The sequence below is a fragment of the Nyctereutes procyonoides genome, unplaced genomic scaffold (assembly GCF_905146905.1).
Source record: "Nyctereutes procyonoides isolate TBG_1078 unplaced genomic scaffold, NYPRO_anot_genome, whole genome shotgun sequence".
NCBI lineage: Eukaryota > Metazoa > Chordata > Mammalia > Carnivora > Canidae > Nyctereutes > Nyctereutes procyonoides.
Genome location: NW_026575133.1, coordinates 8,658,040 through 8,671,786, shown reverse-complemented (window position 1 = coordinate 8,671,786; position 13,747 = coordinate 8,658,040). Strand labels below are relative to the sequence as shown.

The 13,747-nt window shown below is 42.6% G+C and overlaps 1 protein-coding gene across 7 annotated transcripts in view; it reads left to right on the top strand.

Annotated features, from left to right (window-relative positions):
- Positions 1-13,479, top strand: part of STN1 (STN1 subunit of CST complex) — a 42,794-nt gene extending 29,315 nt beyond the window's left edge. For 5 of the 7 annotated variants that reach the window (XM_055300262.1, XM_055300260.1, XM_055300261.1 and 2 more), the window contains 3 exons: positions 702-821; positions 4,068-4,140; positions 12,383-12,703. In XM_055300262.1, coding sequence (XP_055156237.1) covers positions 702-821; positions 4,068-4,140; positions 12,383-12,543 — 354 coding nt within the window. In that variant the 3' untranslated portion in view covers positions 12,544-12,703. Of the gene's footprint in view, positions 1-701; positions 822-4,067; positions 4,141-12,382; positions 12,704-12,785 lie in introns of those variants that run through there. The other 2 variants (XR_008661209.1, XM_055300264.1) reach the window with 2 other exon arrangements.
- The last annotated feature ends 268 nt before the right edge of the window (positions 13,480-13,747 follow it).

Below are 13,747 nucleotides of genomic sequence, written 5' to 3'. Positions count from 1 at the left end.
CCTCTGGGACAAGAAATAGGATGAACTGTTTACTCTGGGTAAACCTGTGTCTTAGAGAAATATTGAAATTGAGGAAATAGAAAACTGATAGCCACAGAGGTTCCTTCCATGCAGTCTGGGACCCCCTCTGTTTTTAGCCCCATGACCCACCTTGGACAGACAGGTCTCCACATGGCTATTTACCTACATTTTCCACCATTTAAAATAAGGAGATGACATAATATTCTCTATGTCCTAGAGTCCCCAACTTACGTCAATAGTGTAAAATTCTCTGAAGTCCTTAGGAAGAGATTAGATTATAGCCATAATTTCAATGAAAAAAACTGAGCTGATACATGCATACAGTGATCTGGCTCTGAATTTTAAAAAAAATTAAAAATTGGGAATAGAAGTAATTTTAAATGAGTCGACATATAAACTACATACTCAGATTCAAAGATTATCTTCTTGATTTTCCATTTCATATTATAAAGTTGAACAAATCACAACTAAGGTAGAGAACAGTTGTCAAGCATGATCCTATTGAGCAAACTTCCCAGGCCTCCTTAAATACTATTCTGTGTTAGGCCACACACCTGGATCTTTTTGACTCAGCAGATAAAAAGCCTGTTGGGTGAATTCATAAACCAGTTGGTCCAGGGAGTTACTCTGAGATGTAGTAAGATGGGACTTAACTTCTTTTCTTTTTCCTCTTCCTACAGGATTCTAAGAATGACACCACTTCCAAGGCAATTCATAGTATATTTAAGAATGCAATACAGCTGCTGCAGGAAAAAGGATTTGTTTTCCAGAAAGATCATGGTTTTGATAAGCTATATTATGTAAGAGACCTGCAACTTTATTTTTTTTCCTTGATACTTTGATCACAACTATATTCATTCCCTAGGAATACCTATTTACTGTTTTTAAAAATCATTAAGGAGGTTCATAAGATAAGGAGTGAAAGCCCATATCTTTTCCATGTCATTTTTTTTTTTTAAGATTTTATTTATGTATTTTAGAGAGCGCACATGGGGAGGGGTAGAGGGGTGGGAGAAAGAATCTGAAACAAGCTCTGCACTGAGCTTGGAGCCCAATGTGGGGCTCGATCCCACAACCAGGAGATCATGACCTGAGCCCAAACCAAAAGTCGGACACTTAATGCCTTGAGCCACCCAGGCACCCTCCCTACATGATGCCATTTTTTTTCATGGTGCCATTTTTAACAGTATGTCCTAGACACTTAACCTGTGCATTTGCCAAAATGTACACATTCAGATGCTTCTGTGGCCTTTTTGTTGTCCCTCTAAAATGTGATTATCCTACAAATCAGGACTTCTCAACCTTAACACTGTTTGGGCCAGATGGTTCTTTGTTGTGAATGGCTTTCCTTTGCATTGTAGGATGTTTAACAGCATCCCTGGCCTTCATTAACTAGATAGAGGTAGCAGCCCCTGACTTGTGACAACCAAAAATGTCTCAGGACATCGACAGGTGTCCCCTGGGACAGTGGAGAATCTGTAAATAATGCCTGGCAGTTTTGGGGCGGGGTACCAAAATAGCGCATCACAGGCATCTTTCCATGTTAGTACTTTAAATTTTCCTCAATCTTTTTGACCTCACATGGTACTCCATATCATGGGTACTTGTTGTACACTTTTAACCACTTCTTTCTGGTCGACATTGGGGTTGGTTCTGTCTTTTGCTCTCACAGATAGTGTTGCTTTGGTATTTTTGTGAATTCATGTAAGCATTTCTCTTTTTATGATTGACTCTTAAAAAAGGAATTGTTGGAGCAAAGGGCATGTACTTTTAAGCATTTGGCCAACACAGAGTGATTGACCTCCCAAAGTGCTACTAGTTTACATTCCCACCAGGGGTGCAAGTGCTTGCTTGCCTCAGACTAAAGGTTCACCTCTCACAGCCTACCTTTAGTAGTTGGAGGAGCCAACTTTTCAGTGAAAACGGGCTTCCTCATGACATTGGTAGTGTGCCTTCAGTCATGAGTGATTGTCCTGGAGGCAGATCAAAGTCCTGAGGAATCCCAGAAGTCTTGGTATTTACAGACATTATTCTTGAGGGGAAGCCTTCCTGAATAGGACATTTTCTTAATGTTGATTTACACTAGTGATTCCCTATTTCAGAGTTTTTTTAAGTTAAGATGTGTTGGGCACCTCAGTAGCTCAATGTTTGAGTTATGATCCTGGGCCCTGGGATCAAGTCCTAAATTGGGCTCCCGGCAGGGAGCCTGCTTCTCCCTCTGCCTGTGTCTCTGCCTCTCTCTGTCTTTCTCGTGAATAAATAAATAAAAATCTTTTAAAAAAAAATAAAGATGTGTTTTAAATACTATTTGAGTAACTTAAAGTTTATTTTTTAAATTTTATTTTTAAGTAATCTACACCCAGTAGGGACATGAACTCATAACCCCAAGATCAAGAGTCACATGCTTTACCAGCCGAGCTGGCTAGGTGCCCCAGTTTTCATCTTAAGCACTACACCCCAGTATGGGGCTTGAACTCCTCACCCTGAGATGGAGAGTCACCCACTCTACCCACTGAGTCAGCCAGGTGCTCCTGAGTAACATTTGAAAAGAGTATTTAATCTGTGTAAGGATGAGTGCAGACTACCTCCTCTTGGTGTGGAAAGGTCTGGTAGGGCAGGGGAAACCCTTGCTGGGCAGCTCACCCTGACATGCTTCCCCTACCCCTCCTATTCTCCCTGGAGGCTTTAGGGTTGGTCCCCTGCATCTGTAGAAAGCTCTTCCCAGGGTAGCAGCAGGACCTGGGCAGCTGGCCGGGGCCAAGGTGTGGCAGGGCTAGGGCACTTCCTCCTGTGAATCAGTGTGAGCTGGGCTGGGGAGATCCCACAGTACCAGCTCTCTTCCTTCACAGAACCATCATCCCCTTCTCTGCCTTCACTCCTCCCCTTCCACCTCTTCGCCCAACCTGCAGGTTTCTGTTTTCCAGAAGGCCTTGCCTTGGGGAAGTCACTGTCACAGGGCTGTAGATGGCTTGTGTTTGTGTTGTGCTTTCTTGCTTTCAGCAGCTCTCACCCCCATTACTCTAGATAATCTTCACAGTAACGTTGTGAGTCAAGAGAAAGCAGGCGTTGCCAGTATCCCCATGCATTCCCAAGACTGCTTGTTCTCTAGGTCTGGACATACAATTCCTTATACATGTATTTGTTCGCAGGCTTTTTTTTTTTTCTTTCTTCCTTCCGCCTCTTTTCCTTCTTTCCTCTTTTGCTTTTTTTTCTTTTTTTGTTTTTAGATTTATTATGGAACATGAAGGTGAAACCCATTTGGTTACTTCTTCCCTCTTGAGCTGGTTGAGAAAGGAGATTCCTTTTTTTTTTTTTTAAGATTTTATTTATTTATTCATGAGAGACACAGAGAGAGAGAGGCAGAGACACAGGCAGAGGGAGAATGGAGAAGCAGGCTCCTCACAGGGAGCCTGATGTGGGACTTGATCCCAGGACTCCAGGATCACACCCTGGACCAAAGGCAGGCATTAAACTGCTGAGCCACCCAGGGATCCCCAGAAAGGAGCTTCCTTATGTTTTCCCTTGAGACAGAAAGTGTTTCAATGGATGGGCTAGATGTACTCTTTTGCTAGCTTTTCCTGACAGTTTTTATTTCATTTGTTTTTCTTTGTAATTGGGAGAAAGAAGAAAAGTAAGGAGATGGGAGACGTGTCAGGGCCCAGAGGAAGGAGTCCTGGTTGGAGACTTTGATCATTCATACCTCCCTTTGAATATAAAAGCGAGTATGAGGAACGTTATGAATGTGTCATGAATATTTGAGAAGAAAGTTGCACCTTAAAAGTATGGAATTTCAGTTTTCTGTGACATCATGGCCCCAGTAAACCACCTTCCAAGGGAGTGTGCCTCTCGGCCAACTGCAGAGCCCTGAGCTGCTCAGGGACTGAGCGGGTTTGACAAGAGGCCAGGTGTCAAAAACCCTATTGTTTGTGTAGGGATGGTGATTATTGTGAAATCTTGAGAAACTATCTTAAATACCAAGCTGGGAGTCAGATGACATAACTACTTCATTGCTCAAGAATGCTTTGTCTCCTGTTTTCCCCATTTAGGTAACCAGAGAAGACAAAGAACTACATAGAAAGATCCACCATATCATTCAAGAAGACTGCCAAAAACCAAATCGTAAGTGGTGGAATGTATGTGTGTGTGGTACCCCAGTGCACTGCCGGGGAGTGTTCCCTCCCAGAGAGCACTGGATGGAGAGTCAGGAGACCTGGGGCTTTCCCCAGTAGTGACTTGGAAAAACGACTGGTCAAGACACCTGCCCTATCAGAGCCTCAGTCTCTTCTTCTGTAAAGGGAACATTAGACTCTCAGGGTTGTTCTGACCTTAGCTGCACATAAGACTTGGCCATGGAGCTTTTTTAAACATGCAGTGCTCAGGTCCCAACCCTGGGGATTCTGATTCATTAGGGGTTGGGACAGGAGCTGGACAGGTGAGCATCGCAGGTGATTCTTGTACAGTGAGGTAAGACACAAGGCCAGGACTTTCTGATCTTCTGGTTCTCATATTCTCACTAATTTGTCTTATTTCTTATTCTACTCTTGCCCCTTGTCTTTGAACCCAGACGAGACAGCTTCCTTTCTTCTAACATCAAGCCTTTCAGTGTGAGGAGGAATGGTTCTAGACATTACAGTTTATGATTAGTGTAATTCAGTCATCGTGGAACCTGATAATTTGCAGAAGAAATGGTTTAAAATACAGTTGGTTTTAGTGGTGTTAGGTCAACCCCTAGTGGTTAGACACTCAAACTGTAGATAGTCTGACAATAGACATTACCATCTTCACACTTGTCAGAAAAAGAAGAAAGCACTAGTCCTATCTTTAAATCCTATGTAAACTGATCAGACTTCAAGGTGACTTTTCAGTCTGTCTTTTGCAAACATATGCTGATAATGAACTTTGCCATTTGTCAATAAACAAGCCTGGAAGAGCAGGGAAGACTTGTTAATGATGGCAGGTCTCCTCAGCCTGCTTGCTTTCTCTCCAGAGAAACCCACCCTCAGCCCTCTCAGCCACTCCATCCCCAGGGCTTGGCCCTGCTCCAGGCTGTCAGCAGGTGGAGCTGGACCAGGTCTCCAGTCCTGGGGTTTATGGTATGCAGCCCTGCTTAGCCTTTAAGAACCGATGAGGTCACATCCCAGAGTAGGGTGACAACAGATCTTAAAATAAACTGAAAGCAATCTATTATTTTAATGCAAGGTTTCTGGCTTTTGTTTACATCATTCAGAACAAGGACGAGTATCCTTGAGTTGGGGAAAACCTATCCACCCACTATTTAGGGTGCTCTAAAGAGCACTGAAATGTGGAGTGCTTCAACCAAAGAGATGAGAGACTGCTCCCCAGGTAGCCTTCCTGCACTCATCCTCCTTGTAGGCCACTAGCCAGATCTTATTTTGATCTGCATTGGGAACAGGATGGATTGAAATAATCCCAGTGCCTGGTGAAGCAAATGAAAGGAATTCACACTTCTCAGGGGAACCAAACTGCCTGGTAACCTGAGAGTCTGTAAAAGTGGCAGGTTTTACACCCCTTCCAACCCCCAGCCCTCTTGCCTTGGTGAGTGTGTATGTCAAGGTGGACAGCCTCTGCCACTCTGTATATGGGAGCCTCTAAAAGCTGTAAGCTAGTCCCCAGAAATAGGACACTCCCAGAAGCTGAATTCTGGAGCATTAGTAACTGAGAATACCAGTCAAAATACCTCATAGGGACTGTCTTGGAATCTGTTGAGACCACTTCTTGTCATAGAAAAAAAACCTATGACATTAAAAAAAAATACACATATATATATCATGTCTGGACATGGCAAAAAGTCAAACAGTGCAAAGTGCACACAGAAAGTCAGAATCCCTCCAGGGTCTATGTTCCCAAAGGCCGTGGTTGCTAATCAGTTTCCTACATATTATTATAGAGATGTTATGAATACTTACAAACATACCTGTGTAGTTTCTTTTTAAAAAGCCCCACAAGTAAAGGTTAACATTCGATTCTCAGTTTCCACATCTTGTACCTTAGATCTAACATTGGCTTCTTGAAGTCATTCAGCAACAGCACACATAACAGTGCCTCAGTCTTTTTTAATCACTGCACAGGATTCCATTATATGTATAGATAGATCTTCACTTAATCATTCCTACTGGGCTGTTCGTTTCTAACCTTTTGTACAAAATAACCGCATTGAATTTTTCCTTATCAGGATGATCGGTAGGACATGAAATCTCTAGTCCTTTATAAGTCAGTAACAGAACAACTTACAATAAGGAAAGGACTGTAAACGTGAAGCCTGTTTCCAGTCCCTAAGCACTGATACTGGGCTTGTCTAAAGCCAGGCAGCATGGCAGAGGTGAAGCGCTGGGCTCTCCAGCCCCCCTTCCGTGGGTTTGAATCCTACGTCTACCTCTTTGTAGCTGTGTGATCTTGGGCAGGCCTGTGCATCAGTTTTCTCTTTTTTTAAGTTTATTCATCTATTTTAGAGAGAGTATGTGTGAGCGGGAGGAGGGCAGAGGGAGAGAGAGACTCTGAAGCTGACTTCTCGCTGAGCAGGGAGTCCCAACAGGGGGCTCTGAAGATTATGATCTGTGCTGAAATCAAGAGTCAGTTACTTAACCGACTGGGCCACCCAGGCACCTCTCTTTTTTAAATTAAGTATAGTTGGTTTACAATATTATATTAGTTTTAGGTGTATAGTGTAGTGATTTAACATTTATATACATTACAAAATGATCACCATGATGTCTGGTGACCATCTGTCACCGTACAAAGTTATTAAAATATTGACTTTTACCTCTATTTACATTCATGTCACTGTTTTATAACTGGATGTTTGTACTTCACTTACTTCATCCATTCTCTCACTCCCCTCCTCTCTGGCAACCACCAGTTTGTTCTCTGTAGTTATGAGTCTGTTTCTGTTTTGTTTGTTTGTTTTGGTTTTTAGATTCCACATATGAATGAAATCATATGGTATTTGTCTTTCTCTGACTGACTTCACTTAGTGTGATACCCTCTAAGTCTATCCACATTTTCGCAAATGGCAAGACTCGCTTTTTTTTTTTTAACTCATTCACTTTTATAGCTGAGTAATGTTCCATTGTATATACACACTGTATCTTCCTTACCCATTAATCTATCGATGGACACTTGGGTTATTTCTTTATCTTGGCTATTGTAAATAATGCTGCAGTGAATATAGGGATGCAGATATATCTTTCAAACTAGTATTTTCATTTTCCTCAGATAAATGGAATGGAATTTCATGTCCAGAAATGGAATTGCTGGATCATATGGTATTTCAATTTTGAATTTTTTAAGGAACCCCTATACTATTTCCCATAGTGGCTGCACCAGTTTACATTCCCACCAGCAGTACTTAAGGATTCCCTTTTTTCCACATCTCCAACGCTTGTTATTTCTTGACTTTTTGATTCTGGCCATTCTGACAGGTATAAGGTGGTATCTCATTGTGGGTTTGATTTGCATTTCCCTGATGATGAGTGCTGTTGAGCATCTTTTCATATGTGTCTGTTGGCCATCTGTGTGGTTTCTTTGTAAAAATGTCTATTCGGGTCTTTTTTAATTGGACTGTTTGTATTTTTGGTGTTATATGAATTCTTTATATATTTTGAATATTAACCTCTTATAGATCTGCCATGCACAGATATTTCATATTTAGTGGGTTGCCTTTTGGTTTTGTTGATGGTTCCATCATATGCAAATGCTTTTTAAAAAAAGTTCAGTGTAGTCCCAATTGTTTATTTTTGTTTTTGTTTCCCTTACCTGAGGAGACAGATCCAAAAAATATTGTTAAGACTGATGTCCCAAGAGTTTACTGCCTATATTTTCTTTTAGAAGTCTTATGGTGGGGCATCTTGGTAGGTCAGTCCTTTAAGCTTCTGCCTTCAGCTCAGGTCATGAGTCCTGGGATTGAGTTCCAGGTCAGGCTCCCTGCTTAACAGGGAGTCGGCTTCTCCTCTACACTCCCCGCCCAGCTTATCTTTATCTTAATTCTTCCATTGCATAAGCATAGAATGTCTTTCCATTTGTTTATCTTCAGTTTCTTTCACCAGCGTCTTATCATTCTTAGAGTACAGATCTTTCACTTCTTTGGTTAAGTTTATTCTTAGATACTTAATTCTTTTTGATGCAATTATAAATGAGACTGTTTTCTTATTTTCTCTTTCTGATAGCTCATTTTTAGTCTATAGAAATGCAACCACTTTAGGGATGCCTGGGTGACTCAGCGGCTGAGCATCTGCCTTTGGCTCAGGTGTGATCTCGTGGTCCCAGGATCGAGTCCCACATCGGGCTCCCTGCATGAAGCCTGCTTCTCCCTCTGCCTCTGCCTTTGTCTCTGCCTCTCTCTGTGTGTCATAAAGAAATACATACATACATACATATGTACATAAATTAAAAAATCAATCTTTAAAAAAAGGAAAGAAAGAAATGCCACCACTTTAGATCCAAAGACACAAATGGATTGAAAGTGAAAGGTTGGAAAAGATAACCTGTGCAAATAAAAATAACCAACAGAGAGCAGGGGTGGCTATACTAATACCAGATAAAACGAACTTTTTTTTTTTTTAAGATTTTATTTATTTATTCATGAGAGAGAGAGAGGCAGAGACACAGGCAGAGGGAGAAGCAGGCTCCATGCAGGGAGCCCGACATGGGACTCGATCCCAGGACTCCAGGATCACGCCCTGCGCAGAAGGCAGGCACTAAACCACTGAGCCACCCAGGGATCCCTAAAACCAACTTTAAAACCAAAAGTTTTAAAGGACATTATATATTACTAAAACCAAAAAAGGACACTATATACTACTAAAAGGTTCAATACAGCAAGAGGATATAGCAATTATAATCATTTATGTACCTAATGACACCATCAAAATAGATGGAACAAAAATTGATGAAAGTGAAAAGAGAAATAAATAGTTCTACAGTACTATTTGGAGACATCAGTACCCTACTCTCAATAATGGATAGAACCAGCAGACAGAAGATAAGGAAAAAGAGGACTTGAACACCACGAGAAATCAGTTGGGCCTAACAGACCTACACAAAACACTCCAACAATAGAATACACATTCTTCTCAAGTGCACATGGGACATTTTCCAGGATAGAGCATATGTTAGGTTACTACTTAGTCTCAGTAGATTAAAAAAAGATACCATACAGAGTATTTTCTTGACCACGGTGGGATAAAGTTAAAAATCAGTGACAAAACTAGAAAACTTAACACATTTGTGGAAATTAACACTCTTAACTAGTAGATAAGAGAAGAAATCACAAAGGAAATTGGAAAATAGCTAGAGGAATCAAAGTTTAGGAGACACAGCACTAAAGGGAATGTTATAGCTACAAACACACTATAAATCAGGAATTTCAAATCAAAACCGAACTTCTGACAATTTAAGGAATTAGATAAAAGAGGAACAAATTAAACCAAAGCTAGCAGAAGAAGACAGACAATAATAACAATTAGAGCAAAGATAAATGAAGTAGAGAATAGAAAATTATCGGGGAAATTGGGCAGCCCTGGTGGTGCAGCGGTTTAGCACTGCCTGCAGCCCAGGGCATGATCTTGGAGTCCTGGGATCGAGTCCCACGTCAGGCTCTCGGCATGGAGTCTGCTTCTCCCTCTGCCTGTGTCTCTGCCTCTCTCTCTCTCTCTCTCTCTCTCTCTCTCTCTCTCTGCATCTCTATGAATAAATAAATAAAATCTTTAAAAAAAAAAAGAAAATAATAGAGAAAATGAAACCAAAAGTGGATTCTTTGAAAAAAATCAAAATTGCCAAACCTTTAGCTCAAGGGAGATGAAGAAGAAAAAGGAAAGACTCAAATTACTAAAGTCAGAAATGAAAATGAGGACATTAGTACTGGTTGTACAGAAATAAAGATTGTGAAAGAGTACTGTGAACAGCTGCATGCTAACGAACTGGATAACCAGATGAAATGGCCGGATTCCTAGAAACAAAAGCTACCAAGACTAAATCAGATGGAAAAAGGAAATTTGAATAGAGCTCCAACTCATAAGGAGATTGAATCAGTAACAAAAAATCTACCAACAAAGAAAAGCTCTGGACCTAATGGCTTCTTGGTGAATTCTACCAAACACATAAAGCAAAACTAATACCAGTCCTTCTCCCCATGTGACTGGAAGGTCACTTTGTGAGCATCCCTCCCAGACAACCCCCAGATGGCAGCATGGCCTTTCTGAAGAAATCATCTAAGGCCTTCGGGGCAGTTAGCATCACTGTTTGGGGCCCCACATGTGTCCGTAGGTCCTCTTGAGCCCTGAGCTTGGGCGTCCAGGCCCAGCAAAGACCTATGAAAACCCAAGTGGTGGTGAGAGTCCAGTGCTCCCTCTCTGCCATGTGTAGGCCTAGTTTGGTTGGAGTCCCTCTCCACCCTCCAGCATCACCCTTCCCAGGAAGGGCTGAAGCTGCTTTGGAGCAGGGACTAGGTCACGTGCACCATCTAGGTTATGAAGATGACATTGTCGTCATCATTGCCATGTAGGAAGCACCCGCCACAGGGCTCCTTTAGTCCCCACAGCTCCTGGTGAAGTAGATGATTCTCTTTCCATCTTATACCTCCAGAGATGTGAACTGCTCTGCCTGAGTTGAAGCTAGTACTTGAATTTGGGTCTGTTGGACTATGGAGTCAGCTCTCCCTCTGTCACTTGCTCCTCCTTTTGCAGCACTACACACATTGGAGGGTTCGGGAAGTCTTTTTTTTTTTTATTTTTATTTTTATTTTTTTAGTTATTTATGATAGTCACACAGAGAGAGAGAGAGAGGCAGAGACACAAGCAGAGGGAGAAGCAGGCTCCATGCACCGGGAGCCTGACGTGGGATTCGATCCCGGGTCTCCAGGATCGCGCCCTGGGCCAAAGGCAGGCGCCAAACCGCTGCGCCACCCATGGATCCCCGGGAAGTCTTTATGGAATGAATGTTGAAGGAACAGCCTGGAAACCAGTGAAGGTGGCAAGCTGTTCAACAGCAACCCAAACTGGGAGGAGTGCTGAGTTGACAGGGCCACTAGAGGTCAGAATTTAGCAAGTCTCCGTTAGCTCAAGAGCAATGCTAGTGATATTCTCTGACTCTTAGAGCTGGAAAGGACCCCAGGGGTGCCCTCCCCCCTACTTAGTCCCTCCCCCCCACCATTGGTGAGAAAACTGGGGCTCAGGTGCGCCACCTCCCAAACCATGCTTAGCCCAACACCATGATACCTCTTTAATCACTTTCCTGTAGCCTAAAGCATTCTATTCTCTGAAAACAACATTCAGTAACTGTGTGGAGCAACAGATGTGCCAGGTGCTGGGGATGCAATGGAGAGGCCAAGCCTGGCCCTGCAGGGGGGCTTTAAGTGAATCTGGGGAGGGTTTGTTCTCAGTAATGAGGTTTGACTTTGACTCAGAGTAACAAATGCATTTTACAATCATGATCCAGTACTATATATATATATATATATATATATATATATATATATATATATATATACACACACACACACACACACACACACACACACACACATATATATATACATATACATGAAAAAATGCATATACTTATACATGTGTATATTTATATACAGGTAAAAAGTTTCACAAAATAATACTTATAGTACCATAATGCAATGCATTTTGTAATTTCCTATTCCCTTCTTTCTTAATCTGTTGATAATGAAACAAATGCTAATCACACAACTCATTGAGTTGATTCCCTGACCCTCTATTGGTCACAGCTTCACTGTCCATTCCACATCTCTAAATCATTGGTTTGAAGTAGGAAAGAGGTTGCTAAACCCTGAACTTTTATCATTGTAAACTAAATAGTCTTGGGTCTTTTTGTGTGGAGGAAAGCAGATTACTAGAACACAGCCATCGTGGACACGATTGCTTGGAAGCCTAGGCAGAGAGGAATGAGAATGGAGTAGTGGTCAGAATCCCTTCCTCCCCAGGCTGTCCCCAGGCTGTCTCGTTAGTCAGGACTTACGGGAAGACTGTGGAGGCTGCCCTAAACCAGCTCTGTTGTCCATCTCAAGATGGCTTCCGCCTGGGAAGCTGTGGGTTCAGCCCTGAATAGGTGCCCTCATGCATGTAACTGCACTGGAGGAAAAAGATTTTCAAGTACTAAAAATCCATTTGGTTCTAGATAATAAATGATTAGCATTCCCTGAAGTTGGAAGGCCCAGGTTCCTGAGCTGTGAGTCCACGTCATGTGGTGAAATCAGGGTCCCGAGAACAGGGCTTTTGTTAAAATGCAGGTCCTGACTTGGGAGCTTTGGAGGGGGAGGGCTAAGAAGGGGAAGGGGGGCCTGACAGGCATGCCAGACTTAGCCAACTGCCTTTTTCAGCAGACACCGAGAAGGGCTGCCACTTCCAGCACATCTTGGCCTGTGCTCGCCTGAGCATCAGCCCGGGCCTGAGTGAAGGTGTGCTGCAGCAGGTGCTGGAGCTCCTGGAGGACCAGAGTGACATCGTCAGCACAACAGAGCACTACTACACGGCGTTCTGAGGAGAGGCCTTCTGAGGAGAGACCAGTGGACGGCGTGGGCGGGGCCAGGCCACGGAAGAGGAAGACGGGGTGGTGGTCACTCCTGGGCTCTGATTTTAAACATCACCCTGAGTCCTATAGGTCTGGTGGCGATTGTCTCATAATAAACTGTGAAATATTATTTAAGGAATGGAATTTGGCATAAATTCTGTAGGCTGCCCTCTAGCTGCCATATCCTTGGGATAAAATAACTTTTATTTCAGCCATGACATAGAAGAAAACCTTCCCTGTTGACCTCCAGACTGGACTGGACGTTTGCCCTTGGAGCAGAAGGGAGGAAACAGTGTAAGTGGCTGAATTGGTGTGTGTGTGGCTTAAGGTTCTGTCATAGTAAAGGGATGTCACATGGTAAAGTGAACTGAAAAGCATATAGCCAGATCACACAGACCTAAAACATTTTAAAACTTCAGACTGGCAGGTACATTCTTGTAGGCCTCTCTCAGTGGTTAAGAACTTAGTGTAGGGAACTCATTCTTGGATGAGTATCACTCATCTGTGATTTCCAAGGGTCAAGTACCAGTGGTGGATTCTGAATCCTGGGATGGATGTTGTTTGCAGACCCACCCGGAGATGAGAATAAATGGATCCAAGGCATGGCTGTGTTGGTCATTAACTTCTTTTCTTTATGAATCAAAAGGTGTCTCAGTGTATTTCCCTAAACTTGATGATATACGTGACTAAAGACATTGTCCTTTAATGCCCTGAAGTCCCTTGCCGGGCCGGTAGACACTGTTTTCAAGGTTACCACTAAATGTGCAAGGCGTCCTGACATCCAGACAAAGACTGTATGTGCCCAGACAGGTGATGGAGTCATGGTGTTGCTAGGAATGACAAGGTAAAGGGGGAAAATCTGAGATATGTAGTAGGCTTGTTCTAACAGCTAAATGACAAATCCAGCCAGCAAAAATAAAGTGTGGAGAAAGATTGGGAGTTAATTACAGTCATTGCAAAAAGGCACATCTGCCTTCATCTGCTGCATTTGCTCTTGACGTAATAAGCTCTTAGTAGCTCTGCTGGAGAGCCTGCAGGCCTTGAGAGTTCTGTTCTATGTGGAAATGGAGTGGTTTTTATACTCAGAAATTGGCTGCAGTTTCATATGTCAGGCTGAAGGCTAGTACCAACACATTGCTTCCTGTCGTGGACTTTTCTACTTGATCCAAACATC